At 42.4% G+C, this 23,070-nt stretch overlaps 1 protein-coding gene and 1 long non-coding RNA gene across 9 annotated transcripts; one reads left to right on the forward strand and one right to left on the reverse strand.

Annotated features, from left to right (window-relative positions):
• Positions 1 to 1,870: 1,870 nt before the first annotated feature.
• On the forward strand, positions 1,871 to 10,647 carry ZBTB18 (zinc finger and BTB domain containing 18). Of its 8 annotated transcripts, XM_043485422.1 has the most exons (5): positions 1,871 to 2,204; positions 3,951 to 4,117; positions 4,509 to 4,592; positions 5,826 to 5,923; positions 6,949 to 10,647. In XM_043485422.1, the coding sequence occupies exon 5, from the start codon at positions 6,963 to 6,965 to the stop codon at positions 8,529 to 8,531; it is 1,569 nt and encodes a 522-aa protein (XP_043341357.1). In that variant the 5' UTR covers positions 1,871 to 2,204; positions 3,951 to 4,117; positions 4,509 to 4,592; positions 5,826 to 5,923; positions 6,949 to 6,962; the 3' UTR covers positions 8,532 to 10,647. The 8 variants fall into 8 exon arrangements, with proteins under 8 accessions (XP_043341357.1, XP_043341354.1, XP_043341353.1 ...); XM_043485419.1 differs by lacking the exon at positions 5,826 to 5,923; XM_043485418.1 differs by lacking the exon at positions 5,826 to 5,923 and having other exon boundaries at positions 3,951 to 4,113.
• Positions 10,109 to 17,718, reverse strand: LOC122452085. The gene is made up of 2 exons (XR_006272587.1): positions 17,659 to 17,718; positions 10,109 to 11,468 (listed from the first exon to the last, which is right to left on the reverse strand). It is a non-coding gene; the product is annotated as an uncharacterized LOC122452085 (long non-coding RNA).
• Between the last annotated feature and the right edge of the window lie 5,352 nt (positions 17,719 to 23,070).

Genomic DNA, 23,070 nt, shown 5'->3' on the forward strand with positions numbered 1-23,070 from the left:
TCCTTAAACTTTTAGTAAGTGAGAAACAACTCTGAGGATGCAAATATTTCTTTCCATTTTTTTCCCTGAGTTTGCTGGCAAAGCACATACTTCTTTCCACCTGTTGTTTTTTCTTGAGTATATTTCCTTTATCAAGAATATTTATAAACTTCCCTAACTTTTAACAAGTCAACTGAAATTTGGCCTGTCACCAAACTAAAAGATCCAGAAGTCAGCAAGAGCACAAATAGAATACATTTCACGGAATAAAAAACTCTGGTTGTCATAGAATGGCCTTGACCTCAGTTATCAACCTCATGGGCACATGAAAAGGTTGAGGAAAAAGTAGAGAATATCACCACTGTTTCTAATAGGATACTCCAATAGCATTTCAGCTTCAGGAATCCCGAGTGCTCCTGTTTTTTACTTCATTAGTAATTCAATATGTCTGATTGCCTACACAATACTTTCAACTTGGTTTACCCATCTGACCTGGAACAAAGTGACAGCACATTTTGCCCAGTTGAAAGGTCTCCTGGCAAGTTGGTTAGCAACAGGCTTGCCAGTCTCAGTTCAGTTAGCAAAGAATAAACACATTTCCTTGACAATTACAAGGGTACTAACTTCCTCACTCTGCAGTTTTCTATTTTACATTTGTAAACCATTTTCTGCCTTGTTATTCAACTTTTTGCTTGTAATTCTTGCCTCCTCAAGAAGATTTCCAACTTCTTGAAGTAGAAGTTTCTACTTTTCTTGGTGGCCGTGAAGAACACAGCTTAATTGCAAAGAATGGGAATCGAATAAAAATTTATTTGAAGGAAGGGAGAAACGATGCAACAGTCTTACATCTTCCCTCCGTACTTTAATTTTGTGGCTTGAAGACGTACAAATTAAGAAATCAGGGTATGGCTTCGACAAGTATTACTTTTACTGTAGTTCTCTAGAATTTGGTCACTTGGGAATGGCTACTTGTAACAGTGCAATACACGTGACATGAGGGTTCTGCGAGAAATACAGGCGCTCTGCCTTGCCTGTGACAAGATGCCCTGAGAATGACGCTCAGAAACTGCCCGTCGGAGCCAGTGGCGTCCGCTGAGCCCGACGCGCACCTGCACCTGCTGGCGGGGCAGCGCCAGACGGAGCGAGGACGTCCCTTAGTCCTACCCTCTGCGCTCTGGGACACGAGAGCCTGGGCGTCGCCACCCACAGCAGCCAGAGTCGAGGAAGCCACCTAATGCCGGACTTAGGTCCTGTGTGTCCCGGGCGCCCTGCCTCCGCTGATAACCTCCGTAACTTCAAGCAGCCCAGCCCCACTTCGTTCAAAAGTGTATTTACGGTTGTCAAGGCGCACACCGAAAAGCTCCCTCCTCTCGCCTAAAGCGCGCGAGGCCTCCTAGCCTGGAAACAAGCCCCTCCCAGCGCAGCTGTCGCCGCCGCCCGCGGGCTCCTTTCACTTTCTCACGGCCAAGTCCCCCAGAGGGGCGCCGCTGCCGCCACCGCCGCTGCGCCCGCCCGACGACTCCGCCCGCACCGCCTTGCTACCAGCCCCTCCCGGACCCGCCCATCCCAACAGTTTCTGTCTGCGATTGGCACGCGCGAGCGGCAGCTTCAGTTCGCCTTTCCCACTGGCTGGGCCGTCTTGTCAGTCCGACGATTCCCCGCCACTGCCTCCGCCCTCCTGAAAAGCCGCCCTCCTATTGGAGGAGACTGCGTGCGGGAGGCGGGCGGGGAACCCGGTCCGGCCGCTTTCGGTCAATCGCAGCAGCCCAGCGCCGGGAGGGAGGGAAGGAGGGAGGCGCGCAGTTGTGGGGGGGTAACATCTGGCCGGCGCCGCCGCGTGCGTGCGTGGTGCGTCCCCCGCCCCTCCCCCTTGCCCCCCCCCCCCGCCCCCCGGCCCGGGCTCCGCGCTCGCTCCTCGCTCGCTCGCTCCCTCGCTGTGTCTGGCAGGCTGCGGCCGCCGCTGGGCTGCTGCCATGGGGAGCCGTTGAGAGTGGGGCCTCTTCGCTCCGCCGCGCTCCTCCGGCTGCCAGAGGGGGTGGGCGGGAGGGAGGGAGGGGGCAGGGGGAGCGGGCGACGGAGCCGGGATTGGGGGGCGGGGGGGCCGGGAGGGAGGGAGGGGGGCCCGCGGAGGAGGAAGCCCACCAAGTCCGGCAGCGGCGGCAGCGGCGGCCGGGAGGCGGAGGACACGGCGGCGGCGGGGACGCGGTGACTTAGGGCCGCTCCGTGTGAGTCCCGGCGCCGGCCCCCGGCCCCGACCCGGCGCCCCCTCCGCACCCGGGGCCCTGGCGGGCGGGGCGCCGGCTGTGCGGCCCCGGCCGGCGGGGCAGGGCGGGCGGGCGACCGGGCCCCGCGAGTGGAGTTAGTTTGTGCGGGTGGAGCTAGGGGTGGCGGGGGGCGCCGCAGCGGCGGGGGCCGGGTGCGGGGCCGGGCCGCCGCAGCTGCGGGTCGGGCGGGGTGCGGCCGGTGCAGCTGCGGCGCGGGGCGCGCTCCGGCCGGTGCAGCTGCGGCGGCGCCTCTCGGGGGAGGGGGGCGCGGGGCGGGGGCTTGGGAGCGGTGCAGCTGCACGGCGCCGGGACGGCCGCGGCTCCGGGGACCCTTGCAGCTGCGGCGGCGCCTGCGGGGAGGCCCCTCCCGGGCCGGGGCAGTTGGCGGGGGCTCTCGCCGTGGCGGCGGGGAAGCGGTAGCAGCCACCCTCCCCCGGCTTCTTACGACTTTTCTTTTGTTGTTGCCGTGACCCGGGTCTGTTTTCTCGTCTGTTGTTTAAGGTGTTTTCCTGCTGCACCGGCTCTACGCCCTCCACCTCCTTCCCTGTGGTTTAACCTTCCTCTTTCCCCTAGTGTTTTATGCACAGCCAACTACGTAAAAATTTGCATTGCTTCCCACCCCCACCCCCGCCGCCTCCCTGCTCCGCACCCCTGCCCCCACCTCCTTGAAAAACAAAACCCGGCCTCACAAAACCCTCTCCGGACCTGCGGCTGCGAGGCGCAAAGAGGTTGATTTGTGGAGTGGGAGTCGCTAGCCCATTGCGGTGCTCGGGACTCATTAAACTGTCACTCGCCCCCCCCCCCCGCACTGGATAAATGGGGTGATTAATGTCTGATATATGGGAATGAGGCGAGGGCATTTGTGCAGAATAGGTGGTGTGGCCGAGGAATTTTATCTCCAAGGAGTGCCTCCTGAAATAAGCATTCATAATTATGTCATTTATCGCGAAGTTAGAGAAAGTTGGATTTGTGACTTTGGGAAAGCAAGAAGCACGGGAGAGAGAACCTTGGCCTTTGTTACTCTTTCTTTTAACTCTTGGCCATGGTTTTTCTAATGAGAACACAGTGGTTATCACCAGGACTGTGACACTTGGCGCCTCAGGCCCCAGAGCCTTTTCTGTTCCTCACCCCCACAGGAGCCTGTGCAGACGTATTTGACATTCACAGATGTCGCAGCCCCTTTCAGGGCACCGGTCGGGCCAGCCCGGGTTGCTTTACAATTTCATCAGCCATTCGAAAAGACCCGCACATGTAGCTAAAAAAGTTCCCTAACTTGCTAGACCTAGGTTCCCCCACCCCTTCCCCCTTTCTCCCTGAAAGGTTTTCTTGTGATCAGGAACATTACAGAGTGACCCAAAAAAAGATTGTTATGGGACACAGATCAAGGGGAAGGCAAAGTTCTGCTCTTTCTGAGGGGAAAGTCGGATCAGATACCCAGATGCAGCCTTCATTTTAGGTGGCTGTAGCAGGTTGTCAAGTTTATTAATCTGTCTCATTGAAGTACTTTCCAGGATTTCAGAAAGTGCAGTTTCAGCTTGTTGATACTGAGAGTTGAAATTTGCATTAACTGGCAGTGTGGGAAATTTTACAGAGAAGGTAGTTTTAGATAAGGAGTTATGTAAGGGTGAAATAATGAGAACCAGGTTGAAGTCATAGTTGTGAATAGTCTTCCAACATCCTGAGACATGTATACCATTCTCTCCGCAGAGAGAAAGAAATTAAAGTGCCGTAATAATGTTGAAATGGGACTGGAGATGTCAAATGGGTTGGTTTAAAAATATCCCTGAGCTGCCTTTGAAACTGAACGTTGGAGTTGAATAAAAGTGAATCTGGATTTCCTGAATAGCACCGTGGCAAGTGTGCGCTGTCAGTATGTAAGCCCGTCCACCAACTTAAGACAGAAGTGTTGCTATTCCATAAATACAGTAGAACTCCATATGCTGAGTTTTTCCATTTCTTCTGTTAGAAAGTTTGGGGGAAAAAAAGGGAGACTTTGAAGTATTTTGTTTATACTAACAGAAGAGAAAAGTTCTCCTAAGAAAAAGCTGGTGGCAGGAGTGTAGAGGAGTAGCATATGGCATTAAAAGGAGCACAGCTGGAGGTAGCATTTCCATCTGAACATGATGTCAGAGCAGCTGACAGCCTGCCATCCCTCAGCCTTTTATTCTAACACACAGACAGGGAGTTAGTGTGTGCGGATCTGTGGTGGAGAAGGTATCTCATTCCTCTCTAACATCATCTCCACTTTGCATCTGTCTCTCTTAGTCTGCTTTTTTTCCACCGATGTAACAGACCTGGAGCCAGCGAGACTCAGAGGAAAGGACTTAATCAGGTTTATGTGTCCTAAAGGTAGGAGTAGCAAGAGATTAGATTGAGCATATTTCTGTTTTGGTGTTTTGTTTATTTAATTAAAAAAAAATCACATTACTTTTCTAATCCAGTTTAGGGGTAAAATATGGAATTGAGTATTAAATGAACATCTTATTGGCATTGAAAGTCTTGGGCTTGTTTAGTTTTAATTTTTATCCCTTTTTGCTTGAGCGGTAAAGAACTTTACAGAATATTTCAAGTTTTGAAATGTTAAGAAAGGCTTTGAAATACTGCTTTTTGAGATCACTTCGGATTAAAATGCTTTTTTGTTGTTGTTCACTGCTATTTAGATTCCTTTTGCTTTTGGAGTGGGGGGGAGAAACAGTAAACTGTTTGGAATCCAGCATTCAAACTTATATGAGAAGATTATTCTAGTTAAGAAGCTAGATTGTTGTGTAATTAATTCCACTGTGAAACTTTATTCTTCAAAACATTCAGCAGCACTACTTACTGAAACATACAGCTGTAGTGCTTTTGAAACCGAAGGTTTTTTTTTACAAGAAAAGAAAAAAAAAAAAAACTTTTGTCCCCAGGAGAATAGTTTGACTGGTTTCCTCATTTCTCTCTCAAATATATACTTAAGAGATCTTTTATTTCAGCATAACGATAATTATTTGCAGGAGTTTTTGTGTTAGCGACTAATTTAGAACTTGTAGATTTGAGCTGCCTGAATTGGCCAGACAGCTGTAATCGCACTCCTCTATTCTTAATCTCTTTATCTGGGCAGCAGCTGCCATATGGCCACAGTCAGCTGGATCAGATGTTTATAAGCTTCCTTCTTCGTCCCTCTCTGTCCTCTCAGCCTCCTAATTTGATCACGGCTACCTTGTGAGCTGCCCTCCAATCTTTATTTTTAGCCCTCTCAAGGATTAGGATTGATGTTAGCTGTGGGGCACTTAAAGTGATTGTATTGTAAATCTTGGTTTATTCTAGCAGTGGCATCTTGCAGAATGTATTGGGTTTGGCTGAAAGTTTTAGTCCATCTTGGGCAAAGTGTAGAAGCAGCAGGGAAGTAATTTTTAAATACTAAATTAATATGTATCCATTCCCCAAATGCACTTTTTGAGCTGGGTGATGTGGAACTTTGCTTCTAGTCATAGGAAAGGGGAAGTCGGGCTTTCTGTATTTTTAAGGAGTTGAATTTTGCAGTTGAATTTTGACCCTTTGTACATCTGCGTCTCCCCCTCCCTCCATTTTACCCTCTTTCACCAGAAAATAAGGGCAACAATGCACATTTGAAAGAATAAAGACTATTGGGAGAACAGAATATATCAAGTTATGTTGAAACAAAGTATTTTCTGTTGACTGAGGTATGTCAGAGTAAAAAAAAAAAATTGTTTCTCTTTTACTAGCAAGGCTTTTTTTTGGTATGTGGAACCTGTACAGCTTTTGAGTTTCATTTGAATGTAATATGCCTTTATTTAAAAGTTTGTATTAATTTTAATATGGAGCTCATTTTGCTATGCAACAGATCAAAGTTTAGATGAGAATTTTCAGCGTTAAATAAAGCCCTTCTGGTTTTTAATATTCTAAATGTACAGATTTTACAAAGAAATACAACCATTTCTTTTCTCAATTCATAAAAAAAAATTTTGGATTTGTTCATAGTAAGGATGATCTTTTCCATCTGTTCGTGTAGTTCCTTCTGATCTCGTACATGTGTGCTATACCTGCAAATCTTAAGGCATTAACATCTGTTTTTATACACAGGGCTTTTGTTGTTTTAACACTCTAACTTTAAAAGTAAGTTGTTTGCTGATTTCTGGACTAATTATGCAATTTCATTTTTTTTCCCTTGATTCAGCCAAATGTGTGTGTTTAAATCCTGCTTTCTAAGTGCAGTCAGGTATCAAAAGTAATAAAAAAGGATGGTTGAACAAGTTTCCTGAATCTTCCAGAATGTGTTGTCGACTTTTCTTTGTTCATTATTTGAGTTGTTCCCTTTGAAAATAAAGCTATCTTGTAGGTTTTGTAGGACATAATTTGATGATTAGCGTTAGTTAAATTGCTTCTGAAAGAGACGTAAATTCTTACTTTCAGTAAGAGACTGTATTGAAATGAAGACTTTTAAAACTTGACTAAAAGTTCAGGGAAGATGGAGACGCATCAGGCTGGAGTGAGAAGTTTCGAAAGCGTACATTTTTCTTCTCACATTTGGTTTTGTGTGTGTGTGTGTGTGTGTGATTTGGTAGTGCTTGGGTCATAAGCCTGATTAAAATTCAGGGACATGTACCTCCGAGGCCCAAGCTGATTTTTTTTTTTTTTTAAAGTGGGGACTAGAGCATTGAAAAGTTGTTCCTAACCAGACTCTCATGAGAAATTTCTCTCTTCCCAGGTTATGAAGACAGTATGGAGTTTCCAGACCATAGTAGACATTTGCTGCAGTGTCTGAGCGAGCAGAGACATCAGGGTTTTCTTTGTGACTGCACTGTTCTGGTGGGAGATGCCCAGTTCCGAGCGCACCGCGCTGTACTGGCTTCATGCAGCATGTATTTCCACCTCTTTTACAAGGACCAGCTGGACAAAAGAGACATTGTTCATCTGAACAGCGACATTGTTACAGCCCCAGCCTTCGCTCTCCTGCTTGAATTCATGTATGAAGGGAAACTCCAGTTCAAAGACTTGCCCATTGAAGACGTGCTAGCAGCTGCCAGTTATCTCCACATGTATGACATTGTCAAAGTCTGCAAAAAGAAGCTGAAAGAGAAAGCCACCACGGAGGCAGACAGCACCAAAAAGGAAGAAGATGCTTCAAGTTGTTCGGACAAAGTCGAGAGCCTCTCGGATGGCAGCAGCCACATGGCAGGCGATTTGCCCAGTGATGAAGATGAAGGGGAAGATGAAAAACTGAACATCTTGCCCAGCAAAAGGGACTTGGCGGCCGAGCCTGGGAACATGTGGATGCGATTGCCCTCGGACTCAGCAGGCATCCCCCAGGCTGGCGGAGAGGCAGAGCCACACGCCACAGCAGCTGGAAAAACAGTAGCCAGCCCCTGCAGCTCAACAGAGTCTTTGTCCCAGAGGTCTGTCACCTCCGTGAGGGATTCGGCAGATGTTGACTGTGTGCTGGACCTGTCTGTCAAGTCCAGCCTTTCAGGAGTTGAAAATCTGAACAGCTCTTATTTCTCTTCACAGGACGTGCTGAGAAGCAACCTGGTGCAGGTGAAGGTGGAGAAAGAGGCTTCCTGTGATGAGAGTGATGTTGGCACTAATGACTATGACATGGAACATAGCACTGTGAAAGAGAGTGTGAGCACTAATAACAGGGTACAGTATGAGCCGGCCCATCTGGCTCCTCTGAGGGAGGACTCGGTCCTGAGGGAGCTGGAGCGGGAGGACAAAGCCAGCGACGACGAGATGATGACCCCCGAGAGCGAGCGGGTCCAGGTGGAGGGCGGCATGGAGAGCAGCCTGCTGCCCTACGTCTCCAACATCCTGAGCCCGGCCGGCCAGATCTTCATGTGCCCCCTGTGCAACAAGGTCTTCCCCAGCCCGCACATCCTGCAGATCCACCTGAGCACGCACTTCCGCGAGCAGGACGGCCTGCGCAGCAAGCCGGCCGCCGACGTCAACGTGCCCACCTGCTCGCTGTGCGGCAAGACGTTCTCCTGCATGTACACCCTGAAGCGCCACGAGAGGACTCACTCGGGCGAGAAGCCCTACACGTGCACGCAGTGCGGCAAGAGCTTCCAGTACTCGCACAACCTGAGCCGCCACGCCGTGGTGCACACGCGCGAGAAGCCGCACGCCTGCAAGTGGTGCGAGCGCAGGTTCACGCAGTCCGGGGACCTGTACCGGCACATCCGCAAGTTCCACTGTGAGTTGGTGAACTCCTTGTCGGTCAAAAGCGAGGCGCTGAGCCTGCCCGCGGTCAGAGACTGGACCTTAGAAGATAGCTCTCAAGAACTCTGGAAATAATTTTATATATATATATATATAAATAATATATATATACCTATATATAAATAGATCTCTATATAGTTGTGGTACGGTCTAAAAGCAGTCTCGTTTCCTGGAACTGAAAGGTTGGGATATTAACTTGTTTTTGCACTTTAGAATAGCATGAGAATCTCACTAATTTAGCATCCTGATTAAAGAAACTTTAGAGCAAGTCGGCGAATAGAGAGGTGTTTTTTTCTTCCTTTCTTTCGAGGGGGTAGGGGAAGTAAGCCAATAAGAACCTTTGAAACAAATCGTCCTATCACAAAATGCTTTCATAGGGTCTGTTTTGTCAGCACTGCGGTGTCTTTTGAGCTCTCTCCTTTTTCCCACTTTTTCTTTTTTTTAAAGTAGAAATTCCCTCCAGTTTTATTAGCCTCTTTATATGTCTCAAATTGCATGAATCTTTTCTGGCTGTTGGAAACCTGAATGCTTTTAGACCCAAATGGAAAATTTCTGAAATGCTGGATTATCTATTTTTAAACAAGCAGTTGACTTAAAACTTTCTGTGGCAACTTCTGGTTTTCTGACGGTTCCCAATGAGAGAAATTCTGAAAGTACACTGGGATCACTGGGACGCTGTCTTTGTGAAGGTTTGCTTGGGATGAAAAAGGATATTGCAGCTTCAGCAGTGTTGAACTGTGTGTTGAAAAATGTGAATTACTGTTATTGTATACTGTAATTGATTACATGGGCTGGGGGGGGTGTCAAAGGACTTGACAGGTTGTGTTGATGCTCTTAGTTGAGTCTTGAAAAGTAAATATTAACGCTACAGAAATGCATGAGTTTCGATATATTTTTTGTCTTTGTTTGCATTGTATAACTTTAACGAGTGAGTTTAAAATTATTTAATTTCCTTAGAGAAATAGCACCATTTGGAGAAAAAAAACCTGGTGTTATGAAGAACGTTAATGCACTGTTTTTATTTTTATTTTATATAATTTAAATTGACTTTCCCACTGTCTTTAAGTTGAAACTGTTAAGCTGAATAAAAACTTAAGCTGCAAATTGATAACTTCGCTACATAACAAGGAAAATATAAATGTTTACAAACGGCTTAAAGATCTGCATGTGCAGTGTGCATTTATAACAAAACTTCTAATTGCACAAAACCCAGGCCAGCTCAAAGTTTAGATGTACACATTTACCCAGTTGAGCGTTTTTAGAGTTAACTACTGCACAAATTGACAATAGGTCATTCTCTTTTTTTTTTTTCCTCCCCTTTTCTTTCTCTCCCCTTCTTCCTTTCCCTCCCTTCCTCCCTCCATCCCTTACCCCCCCATCCCCCCCCACACCCCCAACTCATGAAAAGATTCTATGGACTGAAAAAGCCCCAGGCTGAATGGACTGGACTGCCTTGATTGACACGGGGAAGGGGGTTAGTAGACTATGTGTATCGCGGCAGCAGAGGCTGCAGCCCAACGTGTGGTTTTGATGACCAGCACGCAGGGTAAAAGCATTTTGCACAGTGTTTGTTTTCCTGTCTTGCACTTACAAATAAGGTCTATGGGAGTAGCATGGAAAACGTTTGCTGTTTTTCCCTTTTTTTTTTTTTAAATTGCTTTTGTTTAAAATTTGATCGCCTTAACTACTGTAAACATAGCCTATTTTTGTGCTTAAGATACTGAATGGAAAACTCCATTGTGTGTTGCTGGACTGTTTTGGAAATATTTGGTCAAATGTGTGTTAATTTGGCTGTAATGGCATTTAAAGCAAACAAACAAACAAAAAAAGCTGTGAAAATGGCCTTGGAGCATTATCTTTAGTTACTTGAAGAGTTTCTAGTTTTTTTAAAGTACAGTTTATGTTAAGATAATTTTTATTAATTTAGAGAAGACAATCAATGTCTGTGAGAAAACGGACTTTCTTTTGGATTTTTTTTTGTGGTCATTGTGAGTGATTGCTTTTTCCTTTTATTAGTTTCACATTCTTCCTTTGTTCTAAAACTTAGACTGACATCTAGCTTTGACAATCATAGTATGTTTTATTTTCCTGAGGGGGGAATAACTTATAATGCTGTTTAGTTTTGTACTATTGGTGTGTTGGTGAATTTTTAAACTGTGTGCTAACTGCAATAAATTATATGAACTGAGAATTCTTGTGTGTTTTCAAAATTGTGATTATGTACCCTATAGATCCTAAATATGTATCATACATGGCATCTTTATTTTTAATATTAATTCTGTTCAGAGCTTATGAATTATTAGATTACCTTAAATCACTCAGATAGAAGTGTTCAAACATTTTGCTTCTAGTCATTTAAGAAGATTCTATATGCACATTAAAAAAAATGTGATCCATTTTCTACAACCTGGATTGGGAACGTGAAGGTGGCAGCATAGATTTTTCATAATACACTGTACAACTACTAATCCATACACCATAAGTCATATTTTCATGGGTAATCTTAAGTTGATTGGTCAAATCTATTTTTCTGTGTTCTGGCTTAAGTGGAAAATTGTAGGAGACCGGATGTCTTAATTTGGAAAACTGCTTGGCTAATGACTGGAATTTTAGGCAATTGAATTAGCAGGCATTCGCTTGTTCAAGAATAGCTGTATACATCCTCTTTGTTGCTGGGAGAAGTCAAAAGTTCTCAGGTTTTAATTCTTAAGTTTTAACTTTAAAATGTGATTAAGTACATGCAACCATTTAAAAAACTGTTCCCTAATTTTTGTGATCGTCCCAACTTCATACTTGCCTGATGGGTCTTGTCAGGGTGAGAAACATTTGCTGGTTGACCTAAAGAATTGACAGAACACTCACTCACACATGCTGAGGGTCCAGTTGTCTTTAAGTGTGAGCAGAGCTGGCACTGACCTGAGAGTTTTTATAAATTCTGGAATCTATAATTGTCCATACTCTTCCAGGATTTACATAATTTATAATTGCCCATTCCTCTATCCTTAAAGGTACCTATGAAAATACAGTTTTACATGATTAATGTCAAAATTAAATACATTTATATTAAATGATCTATAGTAAGGTTAATATTCTTAATTTCTGTAGAAATGGTATATAAGGCCTGGAGCTTGAAAGTGTACCATATGTAAGTTCCCTGTTGTCTTTGGATGGGAATCCCAAAAGATTATAAAGCACCATCAGTAGTTTACTACTTGGGATCCTACCTTTCCCTTTTTTTTTTGGTTGACACAGTATTTCAGTTACATGAAACTCACTTGGTTTTAACCAACCAAACATTGTTTGACATGAAAGGAGAATGTACATTTGAGTTCCACAAAATAAATTTCTTGGGCAGTTAGTTACGGGGTGGGAGGGTGAGTAGGACCTGTGTCTTCAGTTTTTATGCTATCTGGTCAGAGTGTCTCGAAGCTTTCAGAAGATGTTAAGAGTTATAATTTAGTTCCACAGACTAGCATCTAATTTTAAATGAGCATTATTTTAAACTTAGCTGGATACACTTACAAAAAGAGTGTTTTGACATGAAATTTGGAAGAAGTAACTCCTTAAAACACTTCTTACAAAACTAGAACAATTACACAAATCACCACATTTGATAAGTGAAGGAATCAGTTGTTCATTCACTACGTTTTTACAAAAGGAAATTAATTTGTCATGTAATCATGTTGGAAACCATTCAAATTGATCTCACCTTTGACATCGGGCTGATACATAAGTATACTTTAAATATGGGGTTTCATTTACTTTTGAAAACATCTGTTTCTTTCAGATAATCAATTATGCCCTAGATTCATGTGGGTCCTGCTTTGTGTGTAAGGTGTACCCTGGGGAATATCCAAGAGCTATCCAATGTTAAGGATACTGGTTTTGGATTTCCTTTCTGGTTAATTATGCTATCAGATTAATAGGTGAATCAAGTAGAGTTTTTTTTTTTTTTTTAATAGACATGATCTACAAACATGTTATTGGAAGATTAGGAAAAGATGAACATTTTACTAAAATTATATAATAGCTCACATTAAAATGGCTGAAATACTCATTTTTTTCCAGGTAAAACAAAAATTTTGAACTGTTATCAAAGAAAACAATTGGTTTTCTTAACAAGAAGTAATACAACTAAAAAAATCTTGAATCTCCCAAGTTTGATCAATAGAACACCAAACATAAAAACTTCACTTTAAAAGTCCTATTGTACCAGATAAGAATTTTTTACAAGAATCTTATCATCTCAAAATTTATTGTATGACTACATTTTATTCTTATAAAAGCTTAAAACATTCTTTCATTTCTAATATGAGGGAAACTCACATATGTCTGGATAGGAAACTCAAATTTTAGTTTTAATTTGTAAGTATTGATCTAAATTTTCATTGTAATTATTTCAGTGTTTGAAACTTACTAATAAGGTATAGTGATAGAGGAAGTGTGAAGTTTGAAATCCTGGACTGGAAAACTCGATCCTTTTCTTTAATGTCATTTGACATGAAAACGCTAGAAATAACACCATTTTTATTTTTTAAAAAAATAATTATTTTTTAAAAGCAAATTTTAGGAGTTTCATTCTGGCTAGTAGTCCAAATTTATTACACTGATAGGATTTTGTCCCTTATGTTAAAAATGTCGTACTCTGACCTGCCGAAACGTGGCAAAATATCTTTGTAGGTGATCCTTTGGTCCAAAATGTAGAACCACTTGTCTTTTGACTTTGTCAATGTAGTTACGTAGAAAGAAACACTGTATGTTTCTAGCCTTCCCAACTCCTTCTTAGATTTTTTTTAATATAAAAAGAGGGCTAAAGTAATCAGATCATACTGATGACACTGGAGGTTTTTAGAAATATTAGTTTATTTACAGAGACATTTTAGAAGTGAAACTTTTAGCATTTTGCAAACTGATCCGTTAAAAATCTTAATGTTTGTAATTCCTTGTGAAAGAAACTGAACTCCATATATAAAACATTGTAACAAGGAACGGTGAGGTCATAGAAATGAAAGTTGAAAAGTTGCTCATTTAAGCCCAATTAAAAGTGTCTGCTTACACTAAATAATTTGTTGATTTAATTGTTTAGATAATTCAGGCTCATAGAATCCTAAATATTCAAGCACTTGAAAGAAATCTGATTATTTTTTAGAGAAACTATCTAGTTGACTTTCCTGGTTCTATTCTAATATTTACTGACTGTTAATCACGATCTCTGGGTTTATGTGAAGGGTAGTTTGCAAAATGATGCTGTCAAAACTAAAATTTTCTTGAATTTTCAGGTACTTGTCCCTGCCACCCACCCTTTCTAATTATCTTCAGAAATGGGTTTGCAGTTGAACTCGCATTTTGCTATAGGAGGCAATTCTGTCTAGTTCGTTTGGCATGAGAGGAGCAAAAACCCAATTTGGCTTTAAAATGTAGCACATTAGTCAGTAACAGTTTCAGTGAGGATATTTAGAGTGGCTTTGAGAGGCCGTGTGACACAGATAGAGAGTCCATGCATGGAAGCGATTTATTTACAGTTTATTATAATCTCTGTAGTTAATCATTAAATCAAGTAGTTTTTATTCAATGTCAATATGCATGCTTAACATGACTATATAGGAATTTTAAAAAAGACATAGTGGCCTAAATATTCACATTTGTAAAAAAGTATATTTGCAGTTAATATGAAGTAGTACATGAAAAATGTATTTGAATATTTGTAAACTTTTATAGGCTGGATTAACTCTTGTTGCTTGAATACATAATCATGTAAGTACAATGATACTGAACTTGAAAGACTAGCATAACCTTATTTATGTGTGCTGTGACAAATCAGAGCTAACTTTTGGTATAACAGAGCTTAAAAGAATAAAACTTAACCATGTAGAATTTTAAAATATAGATTACTTGAAACTATGTATAAATAAGGACATATTCAGCTCATTAAAAAAAAAATCATACCTTGGTTCAGTGTACACTTCACCTTTGAGGGGATTACCAAACACCCTGACATTTAGTTATATATGTCTATTGCTCTGAAATGATCTGTGATTAAAGTAGGAGCATTTAAGCTTTTAATCTAAATTTCTTAAAAACAGAAAAATTATATGCATATTATATGTATGTACATAATGTACCTTTTTTTGTGGATCATTTATTTGGAACTGTGTTGTGCAAACGAGCTCTTTGGTAATACTGAAATGCCTATTAAATGTTTACCAGACAGGCAACAATGCTTCCTAGAGTGTCTATTTGGATAAGTTTTAGAAAAGCACAATGATACAATAATAGATAATTAAAACATTTAAGAAAAACATTTATTGTTTGTGAACCATAGCCACAGAAGTTTGTGCCATCTATTCATTTTTAGGGGAAAAAAATCCATTTCTTCTCATTTATAGCTGTTTCTCTGTGTACTTAAAATCCTCACTGAATACAAGAAATTTGAGCATAAAACCGTATTCCAAGAAAATAATTTATAAGGTTATTTCTATAACTAACTGCCTTTGAGAAAGAGGGTCTCTTAAGTATGACAGGAGGGAGTATAGGTTCATATTCAAAGCATAGACATTATACACATGCCTTTATTGTAAAATTTAAGGTCTCTTCAGAATCCCCAAGATCTTGCAATTGAATAAATGAAAAAGAAACTAAAGGCTCGCAGATGGACTACCCTTTAGGTTTTTATTTTTGTTGAGATGCAAACTAAAATTCATATTTTGTAGTCTGCTCTGTTTTTCTCAGTGTCTTTTATTAATTATAAGAGGGCAAATTTTATGCATTGCATAATTTTGGACACCATTGCAATGGACTTTTTTCAACCAATTTATTTTTATGTGTGAATTTCTACCATTTTGTAAAAATTAAAGTACATTTGAATGAAAACTACATCTGAGGTTGGCCCTATTTATCACTCTGCACCAGCAACCCACAGACATATATCCAAAGTCAGAGCCTGTGGACCCAGGAGCTGAGGCATTTTCAGGTGCTCAGTATAATAAACCACATCGAACTCTATGAAATCCTTAGGTTAAGAGAAAAAAGAGGATATGTTGAGGCACAATGAAGTTTTGTTTTTCATGCTAAGTGTGAAGTCTAGAAAACGTGGTAATTTCTCACATTCTATTTATGTTATTTGACTTGAGGGATGCCTCAAAGCAGTACTAGAATCACTTATGTGCAAAAGGGGGAGGGAGGGTGGGTTTGTCATCTATTCAATTTGCTTTGTAAAGGTGCTTATCTTGCAGTAAAAATAATACTTTAGTCAAAATACAGGCGGCTTGTAGGCTTGACCAGCATGGAAGAATTTTAAATGATTGAAGTGTTTCTGTTTAAAAGTCAGTCAAACAACGCCCTCGAAGTATGAGGCAATCAATCCTCATATTGTTATTCCTATTTAATGATACATGTATAATTTTTTCTCTCTCCTAAAATAACATAACTCTTAAGCCGTATAAACAAAAACATTTCCCAGCTTACATCTGGATCCTGAATTTTAAAATTTGCATTCTGGACTGGTTGCTTTTAAAATAATGAGTTAATTTTGTTATTCAAATTGCAAAAATCTAATGGCCAGAATGGCCCAATTATTCCCCATTATTTGAAGACCTGTGTTGTGTGTCTGATATTCTCCCCTTACAAGTTGCTGTATCACATCCTTCCTAAAAATCACAGAAACTTACAGCTGGACAGGGCAAAAGTGATTTCCAGTTTTTTCATCCTAAAAGTGAAAGAGCAGGTACTGGGTGAGGCCATAAGAGAAGGGAAGAGGGTCCAGACTACTTTGCAAACATTTCATACATTCCCCAAACCTTTAGTTATCTATCATTTTAGACATGAGGTTTGGTTTTTTTTTTTTTTTTTCTCTCTTTAGAGGCACATGGAGGCTGAATTCCTTATTCGGGGCATATCTTTGATCAAGTCTGAATCTGAAATCAGCATTCTGGTTATGCCCAAATGGTAAAGTTTGCAGTATGTTAATAGATATTTACCATGATTGCACTTACCATTGTCTGCTATACATATTTACAAGTTGAACCTAAGGTTGGAATTATGCTATTTCTCTTCCTTAGATCCTATCAACTATTAAAAACATTATCACAGTAGAGCACTCTCTCCTAAGAGTGTAGAGGACATGTTTTGGCGCCTCTACCTTGGGCTTCCCAAGAACTGAGACCCTGGCAGGATTCTTCCCACTGACACACCCTCCCTCTCTACTCCCAGTCATGAAAGGGGTTGCTTAGGTTTCCAAACATGTTACTAGTTCAACCACGACGAGGCACTGCTACTTGCAGGCTAGTAAGTGCAGGGCCGACAGAACTGTTCCTGGATATAGAGGGAGGGAAGAAACATGGATTCACGACAGAGGGTGGCAGCCAGACAGGAACCTCAAAACTTGTTTGCTGCTGAAAGGGGAAAATTGAATAATTTCCCACTTATCTGAGAACTGGCCTTGGTTACTTGGAATGTTTTTCACCCCTGTCTCTCAGTATCATCTGCTTTAGAGAAAGAAGGCTTAAGGGAAAGTTAGTGAAGTTCTACCAGCCCACCCTGATTTCCCCACTTGTAAGAAAGACCAGAAAAATAATACCCTTATCATCTCCTTCCTTAGAATAGTGTGCAAATGAATTTGCAAAAGTATTAAGCTCTCAGAAAAAAAAAAATGTTATATACATTTGCAGAGACTTCACTATTATAATGATTATTATTTTTTATGCCAAAGTGAAGTTTCCTTATCATAAAGCCTTCTTATTAATGTGGGTTTTTTTTTTATGTGAATTTTTATGATTTAAGTTCATTGGGCACTAACCGTCTCAACTTTATTCTGGTTTTAAGCAGGCCCTGAGGAAAGCAAGTTCTACATGATATGTGAAAGTCCAAGCACCATAGGAATGAAAAAGATCCTACAGTCTCAGATAGGTAAGTATGCCCTAACCCTCATAGAACTTACATCGTACTTTTGGTTCCCATAGATGAATGTCCCAAGCCCTTTCAACTCTCTATCTGATTAATCCAAAAACCTAAGCTGGAGATGTATTTTTCTCTTAAGGCTGGAGAGACCAAGACTGAAAGCTTCAGTTTATATTTAATCTTGCATCATAAAATTAAAAAAATAAAAACCCAGCATGATTAATATATATAATGATAAGGAACAAGGGCAACTCCCCAGAGAGGCACATATATTAAAATGATTTCCCCAGAGATTTAAATGACTTACTGATCTCACCAGGAGAAGGTGGCACATGCCAGATCAGAGCCCAGAGCCTCTCCATCTCAGGCCTCACATCACTGATGTGCTATTTTATGTGTCGCTAGAGCCACATCGTGGTACACTGCAAATCTGTGGTCAAACCGCCTCCTTGAGACTACTTCTGTTAGGAGGAAGATGCACCTGGTGAAAGTCCACAACTCGATGGAATGCAGTGCTCTGCGCCTTATAAGGAAACTATGAGTAAATATTGCCCAGATCAAGCTTACGATCCAACTTTTCCACGTAATAGGCTTCAAAACCCCCATTCAGCGAGTCCACTTCGCTCTTTGATGCCGTGCCACTCACAAAAGCATTCGTGCCACGGTCATCTGCTTCTCTTTTCCTTCTTGCTCTCCCAGATACAATGACACAGATCTCCCTTTTTATTTTATAATTTTCGTAGATTTTTTTTTTTATAAGGCAATGACTTTAACAGTACGTGTTTGGTAAAAACAGTCCTTTGGGTTGCACTATTGAAGAGTTTGGTTTTAAAAAAGTTAAAAAAACAACAACAAGAACCAAAAACAAACAAGCCCCCCCCCCCCACCTCTCTCTGCTTGGTGCCATAGACAAGAGTCCAAAGGACATTAGCTGCTCCATTGCACACATTGGAAGGGAGAGTTTGCTGTGAGCTCAGTCCTTCTAATAGACTGGCAATTTTGTAAAAGGTTTAGAGGATTTTGTTTAACCATTTCTGCATGTGTTTTTAATGAGCTTGTGACGGTCGATAACAAAGGCCAAGTTGTGTGTTCAGAGGCATTTTCGGACCCGATCCCTCCCTGCTGACCTGAGGAATGGGCACCTGTGCTCTTCGGCTGGCTCACCAATGGGAGTCAAGGTGGTGGGGCCATCTCCGGCCTGTCTTCATGCCAGGGATGAATCATGCAGTAGGCAGAGCGGAAGGAGTCTCTTTGTTGACAGCTTTCCATCTGGACTTTGGATACGGCTGATGGTTCACGTAGCGCGTGGGTTAGCTGGAAGGGGCTACGAGAGTCAGCGCCTCCATAAGGGCATGGGAGTGTGTAAAACACCAGCAAAAGAACGGCCCAGCAAAACTCAGAGGAGCATGTCTGTCCCTGAGTTTCAGGTCCCTGGGTTTGTGAGTGTGGATGATTGCAACTTGGACCAGCCGGCGTTTCATAGTCAATAGGGTCCTTTGGAGCCTCATTCAGATAATCCAACTGGAGCACACCTGAATAAATACATCAAGCTCAGGTGGCTGAAAGTAACCCCCTTTGAGTTTAATAATTAAAATAAGCAGGGCTATTAAGATGAATTTCAGATTGTCATGTATAAATGTAAGAGGCTCCATAAAGCACAGTGTTTTGTGATTCATATAGGAATATGATGGATATATGATACAGTTTCCACAGCTATTTAAGAAAAAAAGATTATCTTAGTCATGGGGTAAAGTTATGTGATGCATTGCACCATCCAGGCTGTGTCTGGGCCAGTAGAGATTCTTTTTTTTTTTTGTCAAAGATTACTTCTTGGCAAACAAGATATGCAAACGCCAGAATACAGTAAAACCACATTTAATTGGACCTACTTGCCAACTTCTTGAACACAGCTTGGATTATTCCACTGGAGGCTGCTTCTGTTAAAAGCTGGGGGAGGAGGAAGTGGCATATTGACAAGGCTTCAGATAATTTTTTTTTTTTCACTCGAAGTACAATTATGCAATGAGCCAAGTTTGGAAGTATTTTACTATGTTTAATAATTATTATTAAAGATATTGTAAAACATATGCATTTGTTAAGTGGAATGTAATGGGAGTAAAATCATGTCATAAATTTTACTTTGGATTTATTTTCCTATTTTGTTTTTTATTTGACAGCCTTCCAAATTGATTCTAGCCAAAACCATGCACTCTAATACATATCGTACTTGATATTAAAGTGAGAATATGAGTAATTTATAGAACCCAAGTGAGAACAGCTTTCTTCTCTAAGCCAACCTATATGGAACTGCCACCTCTGTTCAGGTAGCAGCTGACATACAAACCATACACAGAGAGGGGAATAATAGGGATGGAGAAATACTGTAAGTTCTTCTCCCAAAAGAAGCACCAAACCCCACATTGTCCTGGGCCCGTATCTATTGTTCAATAGGAGATCAGGGCCAAGGAGACAGATAACTGTTTCTGTATATGTGTGTGTGTGTGTGTGTGTGTGTGTGTCTAGAAGAATCGGACTCATCTCTGGAAGTGTGAGTGGGGATTCACTGACAATCCCTAATTCTACTCAGGTGAATTTTGGCTTCAGGTGATGCTAAATTACACCGTCATCTGTAACTCAGAAAGCTGAGAAAGCATGGCATCCGGTTTGTTTCACGTCTTGAGCTTAAACAAATTAATATTGTCTTTACAGTCTCTTTCACAAGGGGGGAAAAAAAAAGTGCCCCTGGAATTGCACTTCTGAAAACCGAACAAAGGTGCGCCATCTCCAGTGATTGGCAAGACTCAGTGCTTTTGCAGTGAACTCCACCTGCTCTGTGAAAACCCCACGGTTTTCTGACGGCCCCACTCGAGCTGCTTAGCCATTGGACCCTCTCTTCCGAGTGTGCAGATGCATCAGTCTGTCTTCTGTCTGCCCCGCGGGTTCATTGTTTTCTCTGCCGCCACGGGGAGCGACCAGGAAAGGAAGGCGGCCAGCAGGGGAGACGACTGACCTTCGCAGCCATCCTGCCGCCCCTGCACTATCCACCCGCCCGCCCGGCGGGATCCCTAGGTGTGTTCCGAAGCTGCCCGGGGGCTTGCGGGAGCAGAGGCGGCTGTGCGCCCGCGCGGGGTGGACTGCAGCAGGCGGCCCCAGCGTCTGCAGAGGGGACGTGAGGACATCTGGCCCGTGTCCCTGCGAGCAGGGCTCCGCCGCAGGCCTTTGAAAATCCTCCGCATCGGCCCCCAGCGCCTTGGAACTTTCTTCCTGGAGAATTTAGAAGAGCCGGTGCCCTTGATTTCTTGGCCATCTAGGCCTCGGGCGCGTGCAGAGCGGTCCGCGAGCAGCGCGATGCGGAGGGCGTTCGGTTCGCAGAGCCTGGAGCCGGCGGGGTTGATGCGCTGCTGCTCTCCAGCCCTCTGCTCCTGGCTGTGCCTCTTGAAAAACAAGTGCCTGTATCTCTCTGGGCTTCTTTTTCTTCATTTTTAAAATAAACTCGGGCCAAATGACTCTGAGGTTCTTTCCAGCTCTGAATTCCTCGGGCATTTTTAACCTGTTTAACTGAAATGCTGATCAAACTTGGACGGATAACAAGGAAATATTTCCCAATCAGAGTAGAGACGGTGACTAATTTGCCACTCAGGTTTCTGAGGCTTATGGTGGTCCAAGGAACACCCACTTAGACAAGAGAAGGCATGGGCAAGGCTGGTGAGCACTTCCACCTGCCTTTGGATTTTTAATATCAGGCTATGTTTTTCCACGCACATGCCTCTTGTCTTTGGTCAAGCCAGTGGGTTTGGGATTAATTTCTGTTTTTTTTCATAGGAGAACCCTGAGAGAGCCTAGCTAGATATCAGGCAAGAGCTTCTTTAGTTCTACACACACCTTTGGGAAAGTGAATGGGGATGGTATCACATTCGTTGTTGACATTTGGTATTTTAGCTAGCAGTGAACAAGTGTTGAGGGCTCCTGGCTAAGGCAACATCGCTGTTAGTCCTGCAGAGGTTTTGTGCTTGTTCAGCTTCTCTACAGAGTCTTAGTTGGACAGCTCCCTGCCACCTTCTTAGGACAGGCCTTGTAAATAAAAAGCCTAATTCTGGCTTCCATAGGAAGGCCCCCACCACAGACCATTGCTGTGGGCATGGTTCACCAAATTTGGAGTGTCCAAGGGGACTGGTGATAGGTCTACAGATCAGAGGTCATTTGAGTTAGGTAGATCATCAAGAGAGAACATACAGCACTCACAAATGGACTCAAATTAGGAAAGACCAAATTCTTAGTGACTATCATAAAAATCCCTTGTTTTGTCATTGACAGCTAGACCGTTGACCTACTCATTCCCCTGTGTATCTAGCTTGTAATTAATCCATTCCAGTATGGAGGAAAACACTACCAGATTGTTGTGTGGAAAAAAAAAAAAAAAACAGTCCAAGAGAATGATGGTGGACTAATTTGTACCAGAGTCTAACTCAAATATTTTCACTTTTATTTTTTTCATCCTGAAGTCACAAAGTAAAATGGTTAAGGAATTCAAGATTAGCATGTAAGTGAGACTGAAATAGGACTGCATTCTTATATTAGTTAAAACTCTTTGGTTGCAAGGAACAGAAATCCAACTTAAGCTAGTTTAAGCCAAGCAAGAATTTTATTATAAGGCTACATGGATTCAATGAAATCCAAAAGAGGAATACGGACAGGCCTTGGGAGCAGCTAGAAGTGGGAGCTCAGAGGCTGTCAGGATTTGTTCTCCTTTTCTTGCCTCTGAACTCTTTCTGCTGATTGGCATTTTCTATTCCTCAGTCCACATGGTGGAACAAGACTGCCAACTGCTTCTGCATTTACATGTCTTCACTTTTAGACACCCAGGGAAAGGCTGACTTCTTTTGTCAGTTGCAGTTCCCAAATCCTGGGGGAGAATTCTGATTGGCCTATTCAGATTGGGCGCCCACTGCTGGACCAATGGGCTGTGCCAAGGCCATGCCCATTGTACCAATCTGCAGTCTCTTGTGGTGGCCGTATGCACCTGGAGAGCGGAGAGTATGGGAAGGACAAAGGCATGGGGGATGGGGAGAGAGTTCCCTGAAATGAGGCTGGTGCTGAACTGACAAAATCATAGGGCCCATTGCATTTCTCTACTGAAATTAGAGGGAAACTATGAAAAAATATTATTTATCTGCCAGTGAGAACAATATATTCTTTCTTGTGGTCTAACATCAGTTTATGTCTAATCCATGGCCAAGTAGTTAAAGGAAATAATCTATGCTTTTTAAAGTACTATGAAATACAAGTTAATTTTCATTTAACTTAATTCATCTAATGTCCCTCCAGTTACCTATCATTTGATAATCTTTGAGCATGTTCACACATATTTTAATGAAATCCTTACCTGACTCTTTCTGGTGAGGCCACAAAATTTAATTGCTGGCCTAGTTACTAAGTTGTGTCTGACTCTTTGCAACCCCATGGACTGCAGCAGGCCAGGCTCCTCTGTCCACCACTATCTCAGGGAGTTTGCTCAAACTCAAGTCCATTGAGTCAGTGATGCCATCTAACTATCTCATCCTCTGCTGCCTCCTTCTCCTACCTGGCCTTGCCTCTCAGCTATTGATATTTAACAGTGATCCAGGTGTCCCATGGGGGTTGGGGGGTGGGATCGGGGAACAGAGCCAAATGGAAAGAGAAGATGCTTCTCCCTTTCTCCTTGTTCAGGATGAAGGAAAGA

The sequence above is a fragment of the Cervus canadensis genome, chromosome 13, assembly GCF_019320065.1.
Source record: "Cervus canadensis isolate Bull #8, Minnesota chromosome 13, ASM1932006v1, whole genome shotgun sequence".
NCBI lineage: Eukaryota > Metazoa > Chordata > Mammalia > Artiodactyla > Cervidae > Cervus > Cervus canadensis.